We start from the raw sequence: 16,924 nt of genomic DNA, 5'->3' as shown, positions 1-16,924 counted from the left end.
ATTATTTCAATGTAGCTGCATAAATTAATTGGGATCAACAAGTCTATGCTTTACAGTCTAACAGCAAATAAATAGATCTTACTTCATTTCTGTTTGAAATGGGAAGGATGCATATAAATCATTTTATTCTGGTTTAGAGTTTGTTCACCTAGTTGGTTTGATGTATTAATGAAGGTTTTAAAAGTATTTTTTGTGACGTTACATGTACGTCATGTGATATAAATCTAGGAAAGTCAAAATCCTCACAAAATTGATATTACACCACATGGGATAACTGCATGATGTCCAAAAATATACACAAATCTTTTGCTTTTTATAGATTTCCACAAGAAAAGCTTCCAGTAAACTGAACTTCAAATCAGGGTGAACTGTAAATTCCTTCTCATTGCAAACAGATTAACAGAATTTTCTGTTTGGGATTCTCTTTAATATAAAGCAGGTGTATCAAATTAATGCTGGTCAGCAAAAAGAATTAGCACACTTGAGAAAACTACCTCGCCTACATTCTTCTCTTTCTCCATCTATGTATGATTATGAATAATGAGGGGGGTATGGCAAACCATCTAAAAACTTTGTTTCATTGTTAATGGACTATTTGATTGCCATAATTGCAAGAATTTTAATTTACACCAGTCCTGACTCCATCTTTTCCTAGGTTTACTTAAATGGAAGTCATCCCCGTGCCAAAGGCAATGCAAGGCACATATGAGTCAATGTGATCAATAAAGACATTTGTACTCTCATTGGTTTCTTACAGGGACCATCTGGTTCCATTATGCAATGGGGAAACTCATTTCCAACCTCAATTGCTTTCCTAGAAATATTATCTGTCCATTTAACAGAAACCATGATTTGAAATCTCTCACATTTTCTTTATTCAGAAATTCTTGAATATGACAATGCTGAGTGATGACCAATTGTAACATCCTATTTTCAAAAGATATTTTTTTATGTGCAAAATATATATAAAAACTAATCTTTAGTTTCAGTCTGTATTTCATTTTGAATTTGTATTGTATACTACTACTATTAGAATTGAACCGTTTGTGAAATATTTTACTTCTGAGGCGGTGGTAAAAAACCAGAAAGAGAATTTATTACTTGTTTAATAATGGTTACTGCATCTGTCTCAAATCCACTGAACTCTGGTAGTTTGGCAGTACTTTCAGCACCAGTTTTGGCCTTGTTTCATGGGCTCTTTTTCAATGGATTTTAGGGCATGAAGTGATGAAGAATGCGAAGAACGTCCATCGTGGTGGTCTATGTGATCACGGCGTCTGTAAGTTTCTTCTCTTTCTTCTCACTACCTTGCATCCACCCGTATCAATCTGACATCTGTTTGTACATCGCAGAGAGCCAATTGTGTCGTATCTGGAGTATGTAGAAAGAGAGATTAGGATGGATAGATAAATGATATCATTTGACAGAGTAAAAAAGGGGAAAAGAAAGATTGTTAAAGGGATGAGAGAGAAATCAAGATCAAGGCAGTCAGGAAAAATAAGACTGAGAAATACAAAAATGGGTTAAGAGAGAAAGGCAAAAGAGAGATACAAGAAAATGTGGAAAGACAGGAGGAAAGAGTCACCTTGATATTGGCAAGTTAATAATAATGCTCTCAGTCAAACAAAACAGGCGTGGATCCAGCTGGATTAAGACAAAATACCATTTCAGGGGACAAATTGCTTTTTCACAATAGTCGGCCTCTCAAAATAATTGTATCCAATTCGAATTGATCCGCATCAGAACCCAGTTATCACACTTCAAATCAGTTCTCCAAGCAAAACGGACTTAATGGTAAACTGAGTTAAGAAATTATTGGTAAATACAATTCTAAATGATGTCATATTGTGTAAAGTTGCAACCCCTATATAGTCATAAGAATGTGATCATTAACCAAACTTACTTTGGGAAGAAGTATTGACATGTTTTTCCATCAAAGTCGGTTCCATCACACGCTTCAACACCGCGTTGACGATAGCCATCACCACAGTAGGATCGTCTACAATCTGAGCAATCAAAGATATGAAGAGTGAGAGAGTTTGGGAAGGGTAGGTAGGACGGATACACTTAACCCTATATAGCCCGGGCTATTTTGAAATTGCATAGCCCGGGGGGGGGCCTATTAGGCCCCCCTCAGATCTCAGCCGTTTATCGACCGATTGCGACCAAATTTGGTGTGTGGGTGTCTCATGTATTTTACAAGAATACGTTGTCAAATTTGTGATATTTATTATCATTTTTTATTTATCTAATTAATTATTCAAATTTTTTCAAGGAATTTTCATTTTTTTGTAGTTTTCCCCCCATTTTTTGAGAAAATGCAATGGAATCAAGCATGTTAGTAGCCAGTCATGTAATCTAAAAGACAGCTCACTCAACTGTATTGAAATTGTATAATTATTAGATTATAATAGTAATTAATTATGCGCATATGCTAATTTGTCGCAATAATATTCTTGTTTCCTTCCGTGTTTCCAAATTCTTATGTATTTCTTTGTTTTTAATTTATTGTGTATTTTTTTGTTCTGAAATCAATTTTTTTATTGTTTTTTTAAATCTAGAATAGTTGGTGATAGCCCAAAAGAAAGTTATGTGAGAAAAAAACAGAAAAAACATTCATCTGACAACATTTCTTGTAAAACCCATACATTGTACACACAAAAGTCAATGGAAATTGCCGTTTTCGGTGACATTGGTCACGAATATGTGCTATATCTCCGCAAGTACACCCCCGATATTCGCAAACAGGGTCTCAAAATGTGCAGGAGATGTGAAAGAAAAGTCATGAAATTTCAGCGTATTATTTTTTTGCATTTAGAAATTATCGCGAAAAATGTCGAGGGGGGGCCTTTTAGGCCCCCCCCCCCCCCGGGCTATATAGGGTTAAGACCACTTAAGACCTTTTAGAATGGAAAACAGAGGGATTACTAATGGACATGGTAAATTCTTGAAACAATGCAGCTTTGCCAAAGTCTGATCCACTTCTTTTCTGCAGGAATCCCACATCTGTTCATCTTAGACAAGACAATTGGGTTGCAGGAAATACTGTAACTGCTAATACCTTTATTGCAGGATTCCTGCAAAAGTTTTTTTTTTTTTCTTAAGATGAATTTTGAGGATTACCTATGAAAAGACGCTTGTCTGGTTCCAGCAGGCAAGACATATCACTGACTTTTGATATCAAGGTGGATGAAACAAGATCAAGATCTTATTATCTTGGGAAGGGTTTCAGTTTAGAATATAGGGGTTGTTCCTTACCAATGCAGCCATCGTGGATGTCTTCATTCCCGTCATCACATTGTTCGCCCGGTTCCATGATTCCGTTGCCACATTCAACCTCCTGCAAGAGGTACATGACACAGATACATGTACATAATCTTGAAACCTGGCAACATGATAAACTGAATGCCTTTCATGTAATGCAAAATCAATTGAAAGTCTACTTTAGTGTAGAATTATTTGTTTTTGCTAAGATGACGCTATCAGTCTGGTATTTACAACATAAGAGAAATTCAGCTCCACTTCTCCAACCGGACAATACTGGTGGAAGCCCCAGAGTTTAGCCGTCCAAACCTGTGTTGTAAACACCCAAATCTGGGCCCTGTCTTACAAAGAGTTATGATTTATCCAATCAACCACAATAATGGAAAGCCAAGAATGTCGACATCTAAAATACACAATTTTTTTTATATGATGTATATTCGTACATTCACTGCTTTGACAATTCAGTATGCTTCTTTGTTTTTAAAGGACATTGTGCAAATTTCCTAAAGAAAAACTTCTGACATTGATGGATTTCCATATACTTGAGATTGGATCAATTGTAACTCTTTTTAAGATGAGTCCCAGAAGTTAATCTCTCTTGATTTGAGCAGATTGGAAAATTCAGTGATGATCTATCTTCTCAGGGTTTGATTACAACACTAGTTATTTGCTCAATAGCACCAACCTGTCCCGGGATCAAGATATCAGTGTCAGAGCCAGAGTCGCCCTTTTCACCCTTCTCTCCTCTGGGCCCTTGTGGCCCTGGCATCCCCTGACGGCCTGGAGGTCCACGCATTGTCTTTACTTCCTGCAGAAGATCGGAGGATGCCATCAGACAGTTCCAGTTGGCGTTATCCCGGAAGTAGAGCTTCCTGTCGTCCAGGCGGTAGGCGAGGGCCGCTTCTTCGCTGATGCTGTTCATTGCGTTCTCATCAGGCACAATCAAGATGCGCTGAAATGGACAAGTGATGATCATCCTCATTGTCATCGACTTCATTACCATATTTATTATTCACCATTATCATCCTTATCACATTGGTATTCACCGTCATCATAACAATGGTCTCATTTCACTTAGGCCATATTACTATACCAGAATTGGCTGAACTTTCATTGTCATTACAATCTTGCAAATTAAGTCATCGGGCTAGTGTAATATTTTTATTACTACTACCTCAGTCACATTGGCTCTACAGTGGCCGTACAGTGTTGAAAACAGCCGTTTTATTCATTTTTTTCAAATCACAGTGTATATGTAGCCGATACAATAAATGTGAAAACTGCCGTTTTCCTTCTCTCTGAACGGCCGCCATAGAACGAATGTGCAAGCAATAAATTGAAATGTGCAATAATTACCCCCTGAGTAACAAAATCTCCCGGGTCTCCTTTTGGACCGGGTGGTCCAGGGGGTCCAGTCAAGCCACGCTTTCCGACACTTCCTTGTATTCCTGGTGGGCCGCGGGGACCTGCAGGACCAGGTGCGCCATTCTGACCTTGAATAGAAACGAAAGCAAAGAATGTAACCAAAACATCAAGTTGTTTTATACAAACATGTACAATGTTTATTTTGAAAACATGTAATCTCTTTCATTAAAAAAAAAAATCCATAGCTTATTTCAATAATTTCGATTTATTTTTATGGTTGTAGAGTGAATTAGTAGGAGGAAAGAAGAAGCGTAAAAATTTCACGCAATTCCCAAGACACCGTTTCATAAATTTCTTTGAAAGTTTTAGACATGGGTAACAGACCAGTGCTTTTCACTTAATCAAAACCAAGGATTTTACTGAAAGAGTCAGAGCTAACAATTTAATCAATGGTGACAACTTTCATAAATCGTCACCTAAGTTCCAAAAGCCAAGTCACAGAATAGTGCTTTCTTTGGTCAAACTTTTACATTACTAACAAATTAATGTTTGGTTTATCATTTATAGAATACACACTATATTTTTCTTTGCTGTAAAGTCGATGACAGAAACCCTCATTATTAAAATTGACTCACCTATTCCTGGCGGACCCCGAGGTCCCTGTGGTCCCTGAATACCCATCATTCCCTTCGGTCCCTGTGGCCCTGGCTCACCATCGGATCCAGTACGTCCCTGAAATAACCAAACATATAAAAGAAAACTTAATGGCAAGAGCACATTTTAAATTACAGTGCACAAGGAGTTGCACTTGTTTCGAGCAGAAAATTAATTGAATATAGCCCAGATCCTGACGGGTTTATTGGGTTCTTCAACTGTTAGGTGCATGTTTTTAACAGTATCAATGACATTGGTCTGGTTAGGTGGGAGTGAAGTGTACACTTGAAAATCATCTGCATAACAATGATAGTTAAGCAATGACATTGTAGATTCTTAAGACCACCCAAGTAAACTCAGAAAAGGGTCGGGCCTCCAACTGATCCTTGTGGTACACCACAAACGAATTCAACATAGTTGCTCTTCAAAAGTGATATTGGCAGCTTGAAGCTTTTCAGATGAATATTACTCTAACCACTCCAGAGCTGTAACATCAACACAAAGGGCTCTAAGATTGTTTAACATAATTGTATGATTGACAGTATCAAATGCCGAGGATAAATCGAAAACAGTAATTCTGCCATCATCCATGTCTCTCAAGGTGTCATTTGATTTGTTAACAAGTGAAGACTGAACACAATGACACGGGTGAAATGTTAGATAGGGAGAGGGGTTGTTGCTTACCCTTCTGCCTGGACTTCCTATTGCTCCTTTTGTTCCTCTTGGTCCTTGCATTCCGACCACACCTGGTAATCCTATTGGACCCTGTAGACAACAGAGAAAAAATATATATGAAATGGTTTACTACATGTATTCTACTTTACTCATTTTCCATTTAGTACTATACTGAAACAGGGTTACACTTCGTAATTCCGAAGCTTCGTAATTCCGAAGGTTCTTTATTCCGAAGGTTCGTAATTCCGAAACACGTAAATTGCCTATACCTCGATGTTCGTTAATCCGAAAACGAAAAAAGGTTCGTTAATCCGAACATTTGTGGCGTAATTCCGACGATTCGTTATTCCGAAGGTTCGATAATCCGAAAACGAAATAAGGTTCGTTGTTCCGAAGGTTCGTTAATCCGAAAACGAAATAAGGTTCGTTGTTCCGAAGGTTCGTTAATCCGAAAACGAAAAAAGGTTCGTTGTTCCGAAGGTTCGTTGATCCGAAAACGAAATAAGGTTCGTTTTTCCGAAGGTTCGTTAATCCGAAAACGAAATAAGGTTCGTTTTTCCGAAGGTTCGTTAATCCGAAAACGAAATAAGGTTCGTTAATCCGAAAACAAAATAAGGTTCGTTAATCCGAAAACAAAATAAGGCAGAGGGGAGGGGGGCGGGGGACACTGTTGCCGTTCAATTATTATGAGGATGGGAAGGCAAGGGCGGCCGAACGAATTTTCGTTGGGGGTAAAGCCAAAAAATGAAACTCATACGTCAAAATGGGCACTTTGGTGATATTTTCATCTGCTTGAAGTCATTGTGTGTTTGATAGTGATTAAGTAGAGAAAAACTTTTTTTGAAGTGACTTCTTATTATGGCAAAATGTATATCTAGGCTTTATTTTTCGGGAGAGAGTATAATGAGCGAGCGGCTTAGTAAAACAAATTCAAAGGTGAAGTTGTATAACGCTTTTTGTGGTCAATTATTCTTAAAATGGCATTATTGCGAGGTGTTGCGAGCGTGAATCACAAGCTAAAACTTTAGGTTATTTCAATAAAAAATGAAAATTAGTTTTTAAAAATCCGAGCAGATTTCTGCTGTCATTAAAAAGATGTGCATCTAACTAAAGAATTAACTCGAGCGCAAAACGCGAGCTTAAACATACTGACCAGAAAAGGAACCTGTAAACCATTTAGTGACCTCTTTAGGATGCATATTTCACCAATCGAATGAGAGTGCGAAGCGCAAGCTGAAAATTTTAAATATTCCAGCCTGAAAACTTAACTTAACTTGTATACTTTAAAAAGAGTTTATTTCGAAAAAAAAACATGAAAAACGGCATATTTATTTTTGAAAAAGGAACTTTCCCATTTTGGAAAATATTAATTCCCCTGTTTTTTATTTCATTTTTGATGCCCCCTGCCTCCCTCCCGGCGGATCCAACTTTCGTCAAATAGAGGGGGGGGGGGCAATTTTTTTTAGCCGTATTTTCCTTGATCGGCAGTTTAAAGTTGATTTTTGTTTGTTTCTTAGAAAGAGTAGTCCTAACAGTCAATAATTAGCTTTATCCTTATAAAATAAAGTAAATATGTAATAACATGATAAACCCTTTTTAAATGCGAGCGCAAGCTATATATTTTTTTTAATATGATGGGCAATGTGTTTGTGATCTTCAAAGCGAGATGCCTATGTAACTAAATTTAGATAATAACTGCTAGCAAGAAGCGCGAACAGAATTTTTAAATATACATGTATAAGCTCTGACCTGATCTAAGGGGACATTTTAAGAACTTTTTGCAGTTTGCCATGAAGACGATGCGTGTTTTAACCAATGGCGGCGGAACGTTTTTTTTTTTTTTGGGGGGGGGGCAAAGCAAAAAAAGGGGCCAATAGGGGCAATTTGGTGCAAACGGATATTTTCACCATTAGATTATCATCTGTGTGAAGAGGTTGTCTTGTAGTAACTAAATTGAGCACAATTTTTTCAGTGATCACTAAAGTTATATATTTACGTTTCATTTCTGCGAGCGTAGACTAGAGAGCAAGCGGTTTGGGGGAAAAAGTCAAATCTGAAGATGTAAAATTCACCTTTTTGGTCAATTACTGTTAAAAGGGCATCCTTGTGAGATGTTGCGAGCGAATCACGTGCTCAAACTTTTGGAAATTTCATGTGGGCCCAGAATGATAATATTGATATAGATATTATTTGCCCAGGGAAGCCACTTCAGTTCTGAAAACTATTCTCCCAGCTATTATTTTTTTTTTACAAGAACGCTTAGAATGTCCAGTTTTGAGGTTGGAAAATCGGAAAAATTTGGCTCACGTTTCTCGCTCGCATCAAGTATTGTTTATTGAGGAACTCATTCTATTCCTGGTTACAAAAAAGAAGTATGAAAAGTCAAGTTTTCAGGTTTGAATATCAAAAATTTTAAGCCTGCGGTTCGCGCTCTCATTATTTAGTTTGTGAGATATATATTCTATTCATGAGTCACTAAATGTAGTCCTTAAAAGATTATTTTCTGAAGCCTGTTGCATAAAACTTTTTACCTGAGAAAACTCTGGTAAAAACTGAAAAATAAGGTTAGTCTGATTTCCGCCATTGACTTCAGCACAGCTCCTGTAAAAACAGCACAACTCCTGTAAAAACAACCTGAGTTTTCTCAGGTAAAAAGTTTCATGCAACGGGCCCCAGGTCAGTATATAAACAAATTACAGTTCGCCCTCGCATTAATTCTTTTAGAAAGATACACATCTTTCTCACGATTACAAAAAAATGCTCCGAATGCTCACTTCGCATCTTGTTACATGAAATGTCTACTAGTTTGAGCTTGCGATTCGCGCTTTCAACATCTCACAAGGATCATTTCTCGTATTATTTTTATTTTTATTACCAGCAGAAGCTGTTATTAAAAATGACATCCCCTCCAATACAAATCCTATTATCTAGAGGTTGCTCGCACGCTTCCAACACACTTGAACCCCTGCATCTTTAATTAAACCATTTGCTTAGGCAGCAATTGCTCAGATAAAATCGAAATTAGCCTATGCTTGATCAGGGCGCCTATATTCTTAATGAAATACATGCTTTTGCCCCAACACACGCATGTATCATCGATCGTTATTACTATCATTGCATAATATCGTTTAATCTTGTAATGACAACATCGTTTTTGTTACCAAAATGAATTATTTTCATTTTCGGAAATACGAACCTTATTTAATTTTCGGATTAACGAACCTTATTTCGTTTTCGGATTAACGAACCTTATTTCGTTTTCGGATTAACGAACCTTATTTCGTTTTCGGATTAACGAACCTTCGGAATTACGAACCTTATTTCGTTTTCGGATTAACGAACCTTCGGAATTACGAACCTTATTTTGTTTTCGGATTAACGAACCTTCGGAATTACGAACCTTATTTCGTTTTCGGATAAACGAACCTTCGGAATTACGAACCTTATTTCGTTTTCGGATTGACGAACCTTCGGAATTACGAATCTTCGGAATTACGAACCTTCGGAAATACGAACCTTCGGAATAACCGAACCTTCGGAATTACGAAGCTTCGGAATTACGAATGTATGCGCTGAAACAGAATGTTCCTTTCCTCATTTTCATCCTTCCTCTTCTTCCCCCCCCCCCCCCCTCTTCTCTATTTCTTCCTCTTCCTCCTCTTCTCCTCCTTCTCCATATTCTTCTTCAATACAAAATGGAGGTCAAATTGGTTCCCAGAAATTTGAAAAGCAAAAAAAAAAGGTTTTAATACAAAATGAAGGTACTTTGGTTAAATTTTTCCAGTTTTGCACAGCTTCCAGAATACCTGTGGGTGCTGCCTATGGAGAATAGCACAAGCAGCACCCCAAGGAAATTATTTGAGGTGCTTCAGCTCCCCGCTTCCCAGGGCCATGCTTACACCTTGCCCCCAATGAGTAGTCAAAATGACGACGAAAGATGCGGTAGTGACTACTATTCCTCCATTATATCTTATAATAATGAATAGTGAAGGATACTAGTACTAACCTCTGGTCCTTGTGGTCCCTGTGCACCGGGCATACCGTCTGTCCCATCTAGTCCTCGTTCCCCTGGTTCACCCTATCAATGGAACAAAATGAAATATAAATATTGTATTATCCATCAATAGCAAAAATGAGTTCCTTAAATTTTTTTACAACCGCTGCCTTTATTGAAAACGAAGTAAAGCACTTACTGACAACATTTAGTTCAGTAACTTCAAATAAAAACGCAACTTGCATTGAAGTGTACCAGCAACGATGTTGAAGGAAATTGGATGCCACTGGTATTTTTTCCTCTGTATGACTTCATTACAAAAATTAATGACCAATCTTAATGCTGTCAATTTCTGTTTTAAGTTTCTTTTATCAAGTGAAAACGTAAATACAAATTATTTCGATGCATGTGTGATCGTGCATGGCCCCGGTGCATGGCTCCATTTTCCGAACAACATTGAAACACCAAAATCGACAAAGCAGTTGCAAAGGTATCAAATACCCTTTAAGTTTAATGTATGAAGAGGATGATTATTAGACATTTTCATTCTTCAACTTCAAAGCACCTTTAAATTCATTGCATTTTTGGTTTTGGATTTCGAAAATTTGATAGTGATCTCCAATAATCATGATCATTATTGAATTTCCCGTTAAGAAGGTGAAGAAAGAAAAGTAAAAATCATGACAAGGATGATAAAAATTCAAATCAAAGAATTAGGTAAAGGTGCAATGATAAAATCCATTACCTTTGGTCCTATATCGCCTGTATCTCCTTTTCTCCCTCTCCTTCCGGGCGGACCAGGTTCTCCCTGCATACCCTGGAATGAAAGAGTATAAAACACCAAAACGATTGCAACAAAAACATCAAAATAGACGAGATTACTGGGACTTTGGGCTGTTGTCAACCCCCCTTCCCCCCAAAAATGAACAAAATTAAATGAAATAAAATCATAATTTTTTTTATTTCCGACATCATAAAACACAATATATACACAGTAGCTTACAAGCTGGACCGCTTACAAGCTGGACCGGACATGGTGGCTCAGTGGTAGAGCGCCCGCCTCATGGACGGGAGGTCGTGGGTTCGATCCCCGGCCGAGTCATACCAAAGACTTATAAAAATGGGACCTTCTGCCTTCTTGCTTGGCGCTCAGCATTTAGAATGGAGAAGGGTAATAATAACATATTATGTTATGCAGGGCCCGCTGGAAGAACAGCTTACAGCTGAGAGTGGCTACCCTGGGTAAATAAGAGTTATTATTATTATTATTATTACAAAGCAATAACGATATATGACACGGCTGGATAGCCAATTTCAGATCTGTTGAGCATAACAGATCTGTTCCTCCATGGGGTCCAATAATTATACATAAACAATGGTAGCACAAAATATAGAACATGAAATACAATTTCAAAAGACTAAATCGAAATTCACGGTGGTCAAAAATATTCCATAGAGTTATTGTGAAAATGCCCCCCCCCCCTTTCACCCACCCATCTAACTGTTGATTACCGTAAAAAGATAGGCAAAACGGTATTATATTTATAAATCATAAGTTACATACAATTTACTTAAAGGTATGGCAATTTTTTAATTACAAATGTATGATGGTATTGGATATTTATGAAGAAAAATTACATTTTTCATCGCTGGCTTAGTTCGCTCGATATGTATGAAAAAAAAAGGAATAGTGTACCTCTTCGGAATTTCAGCCCCCTTAATTTTTGTGTAATTGATTACCCCCACTGCTGGTTGGGAGAATAACACGTTACAAAGGTGGACAATGTAACCCGATTTCTTTGTATGCTCAGGAAACGTACTTCTACAGCCTTGCAATGTTATTCATTCTTTCCTATTAATCTTCCCATCAATTTTAACCTTTCAAATAACTTAGTTTATTAGGCATCAGTGACTTCTTTTCCTTTAAGACTCGAAACTAGCGTTTACGACGCTCAAAGTCACATTGTTATTACGATGTTGTAAACATTTTCGATCATGAAAAAAAAATCGAGAAAAGAGGGAACAGTCACAAAAAAAAATCGGCAAAGAACACTATCCTCGAAATCATGGAAATTCGGGTTTGTATATATTTTTTCTAAAGTGCAAGGCTCTTAAAATGTTTATTATCCATTCGTATGACTTCCTCAAATGATATTTTCAGTTGTCCGTTCATTCATTCGATACAATTAGCCTTGGCAGAGATTGACAAGATCATAAACACTTGTCAACTTGCTTGTGCCAAAGTCGTTTCATGTGGCGCAATTCGCCGTTTTTAAAAGAAATTTCAAATCACACAACCCTGCAGAAAAAACGAAAATACTAGACTATCATGGGTAGAAGAGGTTCTCCGTAATTTGTAACAGCTTGCATATTATCAGGATTGCCTCAGTTTCGGCAGGCAACATAATAAGAGATGGGTTCCATCAAGGAGTTTTAAAAGATGGAGATCCATCCTTTTGATGCCACAAGGATGAACTATATTAGACATGTCCTTCATTGGATTTTTCTCGCAGACTCACTGGCTAGATACAATAGAAAATGTGCTTTTAAAATGAAAATCACTTTTCACTGCCTTTGTTTGGATATTATGAGCAGACTCGTTGCTAATTTTTACGGGGAAAGCAAAATGAAGGTTGCACTATCTATTGAAATATGATTTTACGTTACTCTACCGGCCGCATGTGACTGCAACACATAACATTACAAATATATTCCCTCAAATCAATCTTCCTTTTTTGTCATATGGAAGTTTTTGGAAATTGGTAACATTGACTTAAGAATTGTCTAATTCTAAGGGATTTTCTCATTTATAAAAGTATTACCACATCGGGTTACCATACAATAATTTTGCCCAGTTTTAGGCCATAGTAACGCTTTGAGATGTATTTCGTCATGTGTTTAAAATTCACATTTTGTAATCAAATAAAACTAGAAATATTCCCAATTATCTTCCTTCTTTACAAAAAGCGCTTTTCACTTTTCCCCATGAAACTGGCGGCATCAAAGGTCAACACCAAACAATGCTCCTGTGTATGTTTTCCTTTAAAAATTTGAAGCTACATGAATTAATTTGCATTTCGTGGTCACTCCATCTCTAAAACCTCCTTGGATTCCTAATCAAATCCAGTCATTTAATTTGGATTCTGTACTGTATATTCGAAAGTCAGCAAAGTGAGCCAACATCCCTCATTTTCAAATTTTGCCACCCCACTTTTTCTCTGTATGTCTGCCTGTCTGTCTTTTGATGAGGGTGTGTCCCCCTCTCTTTCTCTATATTCTCCCTTTCTCCATCTTCCTCCCTTTCTTCTTTCTCTTCGTCTGTCTTTCCCAAAATTTGTCCGGTCCCTTCATTGCTTAAAGGACCAAGTCCATCCAAAAATATGTCGATTTAAAAAAAGAGAAATCCAACGAGCATAACACTGAAAATTTCATCAAAATCGGATGTAAAATAAGAAAGTTATGACGTTTTTAAGTTTCGTTTAATTTCACATAATAGTTATATGCACATCCCGGTCGGTATGCAAATGAGGGAACTGATGACATCACCCACTCACTTTTTCTTTTGTATTTCATTACATGAAATATGACATATTCTAATTTTCTCCTCATTGTCCTATGAAACGAAGTTTTATTTTTCCCTGGACATGTGAAATTACCATTGTTAAAGTTATATAGTTCAGTCAAGTTGGTCCTTATTGTCAAATCTGTAGAAATTGAAATATTGTATAACTCAAACAATGAATAACAAAAGAAATAGTGGGGGACATCATCGATTCTCTCATTTGCATGTGACTAAATTGTGCATATAACTATTTTGAGAAAAACAATCGAAACTTTAAAATGTCATAACTTTCTTATTTTACATCCGATTTTGATGAAATTTTCTGCATTATGCTTGTTCTCTGTTGATTCAAATCAACATTTGTATGAGGTGGATTTGACCTATAAGTTCATCGGCTTTAGTGTCCATTTATTTGTTATTGATCTCGTTTCTATAATTTTTATCATAATATTGTTTCATTCATTAGATTTGTAAATGCATTCATGGTGCTTAACGAATGACTCTTTAAACAATTATAAAAGCCTAATATAAGCCTAATAACACCACATAACATGAAATCACCAGCTTAATTGAAGTAATTACTGAAATATTTGTACATACCACGCATGACATGGTACATACGCCATCATCCGTGGTAGTCGGCATGGTAGTCGTCGTCGTATCTGGATCTGTCGGTGGAGGTGGCGGTGGTGGTGATGGTGGGGCTGGAGGCATCATGGTTGTTGGAATGAACTGTTTTATAAAGTCAGAAAACAGGTTTGATTAGTCACCCACGATAAATCGCACCTTAATCAAATACAAAAGTCATATTAAAGTAGTGATTTAGTAATGTTTAAAAACAAGTGGTTTCATTTCAGTTTTCACATAATGATACAACAGAACTGCAGAAATAGTGTTGTGTTGAGAATGGGGGGGGGGGGGGAGTTTTGAATGGATCACGAAATAACGATAATAATAATGATAATAATAATAGTAATAAGAAATAATAAAAACTATTCAACAATGATAATAATGATAATAGAAATAAAGTTTACCTAGAGAGAGTGGTAGAAAGATGGACAGCTATCAGAGACAACAAAATTGTTACTTATAGTAAGGAAAATACTTGGACTAATCAAACCATTAAGTTACTTACTGTGTCGTTATGAAGATCAAAACCAAGGACTCCAGAAGGGGGAGGTGGTGGTATAATCGGTGGTGGTGGTAATCTCATTATCAAGATGCTAGAGCCAGAAGAAGATACAGTGGTCATTCCTTCTCCTTCCCCTGGTGTCGGTGGAGGAGTTGGATCTGCTTTGTGCCTTGAGTTTGGTCCTGAGCATGGATGAATATCATTTCTCATTATATCAATGTGTGAATGGTTTTATCACACCCACTGCCACTTTCTACTTCGACAGTCAGCATCAGTGAAGACTGCGACACAGGGTCTTCATTTATTGTGTCGTCAGTTCTCTGAAAATTTCCTTTTAATCATTTTTATCACGGTCTCTTGATCGCATTCACCGGATCAAAATGAATAGTTATAATAATTGAAAATACTGAAGTCCTGTTATACTAATTTAATATAGTGGGGAGAGAATAGTCCGATGACCTTCAGCGCTTGCAAGATTTCAAAATGTAGCGTGTTTTGGAAAACAAACGAATCCAGCAAGCGAGTGACAAACAAAAAGGAGTACGCTTGCTAGTGTGTGGACTTGGTAGAATGTGACTTCAGAAAGCAGGCAAATTAATTGGAAAATTTAATTTTTCGAGTAGGTCTATACATAATTATTTTCCATGACACCGTATGGACGTTTTTAGTGATGAAAATAATGTACCGAGTCTCTGTAGTTTTGGAAGCAAGTTCTGGAAACTGGAAAAACAGACTGAGTTGAGTGAGAAACTTACCTGGACATCTTGGGCAGCATTTTCCTGGGCTGATAATGGGATTCTCACATGTCACCGGTTTACATGCACTCCGAGCCTTTAAAGAACATTCAGATTCTCCATCCTGTAAGAGAAGTATTCAATTTAAGTATTGCCAACAGAGACTGCTGGAATGCAGAACATGAATGGTCATTATCCGTAAGATAACCAGAGAAGCTCTGCGTCGCGATGTGGAAGGGGCTTGACTTCAGCGCTTCCCAACAAATAAATGGGATTCTCACATGTCGCCGCTTTACATTTTCTCTTTTTGTTTGAAGAACATTAAGATTCACCACCCTGTAAGAAAAGTATTCCACTTAGGAAAGTGTTTCAAGCAGATCTGTTCTTGGACCTGCTTGAATGAAGATCATGAATGTCAATAGAAGAAGGTCGTTATCTGTACGGGAACAATCAGAGAAGCCGCATGCGTCGTCACGCAGAATGGGTTTGACTTGAGCGCTTTTGCAACTAAGGGAGGTCTTGTCGGATCCAGGATTTTCCAAAGGGGGCACATTTTGCCCAAGGAAAGTTTGACAAGCCAAAAAAGTCCTCACTTGTGTATGAACAACATATTAGCATATACAATATTTCCCATGACTCTCAAAGTGGAAGGGGGGGTGGGCTCACTTGGTGTAAAGGACATATTTACATTAAAATACTGACTACGACTCTGGAGGGGGAGCCACGGGCCAAAAATGCCCCCTCTGGATTCGCCTGGGTCTACATTACATTAATTTTTTTTAATGTCTCACCCTTTTTGTTCTCTCTTGTAAAAATACAACCCATCGGTTTGAACGGTGTGATACAAAGTTAAGAAAAAAAAATATTCGCAACAGAATGACACCATTAAATGAACATGAATTTTACCAAGATCGGAGAAGAAGTAGTTCTACTTTGATGATTTTCCACAATTAAAGTTGTAATACTGCATACTTGAAACATAATTTACAAGTTGTGTGATTTTGAAAGTATAACAAAGCTTTGAAATTCGAAGTCAACACAAAATTGATGTGAATTCACCATTTCCAGGTATTTTTTAATTAAAAGGAACAACTTCGTTAGAACCATGAATGAACATACCTTACATCGACATCTGATACAAGGATCGAGCTGTGATTTGTATCTAGCTCCCTCTTGATAATCTTTCCCTTCGAAGTGGCACTGAGCTGTTTGAAATAATTCAAACAAAATACATCTAATCATGACATGGCGAGCATGAAAGCTTTCAAATAAAAAACTTATAACGATAACATTATCATCAATGCTTTAAGCATCAAAAAGACTTGGGCATATTGGGGCTAGGATTTCACCGTTGACTCGGGTAGACCTTACAGGTGGGGGCAGACATGCTAAAGGGGATGGCTAAAAGCCCCTTCCCCAAATACTCGCTTAAATTAGTTACTAAGTAAAGTTAACAATAACTTTGAATATAAAGACATTAAAAAAATATTCAACTAAGGCATATACAATCTGAGCTAGAGCTGTTTTCATCGACCATTTTGAAA

The 16,924-nt window shown here is 37.2% G+C and overlaps 1 protein-coding gene across 2 annotated transcripts in view; it reads right to left on the bottom strand.

Annotated features, from left to right (window-relative positions):
* Nucleotides 1–1,210: 1,210 nt before the first annotated feature.
* LOC121422485 (collagen alpha-1(III) chain-like) overlaps nt 1,211–16,924 on the bottom strand; it is a 42,733-nt gene continuing 27,019 nt past the window's right edge. For both annotated transcript variants that reach the window (XM_041617572.1, XM_041617562.1), the window contains 13 exons: nt 16,500–16,585; nt 15,402–15,504; nt 14,650–14,828; nt 14,115–14,246; nt 10,698–10,769; nt 9,965–10,036; nt 5,968–6,048; nt 5,265–5,361; nt 4,621–4,757; nt 3,950–4,216; nt 3,259–3,340; nt 1,904–2,006; nt 1,211–1,371 (listed from right to left, as the gene is read on the bottom strand). In XM_041617572.1, the coding sequence (XP_041473506.1) occupies nt 1,269–1,371; nt 1,904–2,006; nt 3,259–3,340; nt 3,950–4,216; nt 4,621–4,757; nt 5,265–5,361; nt 5,968–6,048; nt 9,965–10,036; nt 10,698–10,769; nt 14,115–14,246; nt 14,650–14,828; nt 15,402–15,504; nt 16,500–16,585 (1,514 nt within the window). In that variant the 3' untranslated portion in view covers nt 1,211–1,268. The remainder of the gene's footprint in view (nt 1,372–1,903; nt 2,007–3,258; nt 3,341–3,949; nt 4,217–4,620; nt 4,758–5,264; nt 5,362–5,967; nt 6,049–9,964; nt 10,037–10,697; nt 10,770–14,114; nt 14,247–14,649; nt 14,829–15,401; nt 15,505–16,499; nt 16,586–16,924) is intronic.

The sequence above is a fragment of the Lytechinus variegatus genome, chromosome 1 (genome assembly GCF_018143015.1).
Source record: "Lytechinus variegatus isolate NC3 chromosome 1, Lvar_3.0, whole genome shotgun sequence".
Lineage (NCBI taxonomy): Eukaryota > Metazoa > Echinodermata > Echinoidea > Temnopleuroida > Toxopneustidae > Lytechinus > Lytechinus variegatus.
This window is presented reverse-complemented; position numbering and strand designations above follow the sequence as displayed.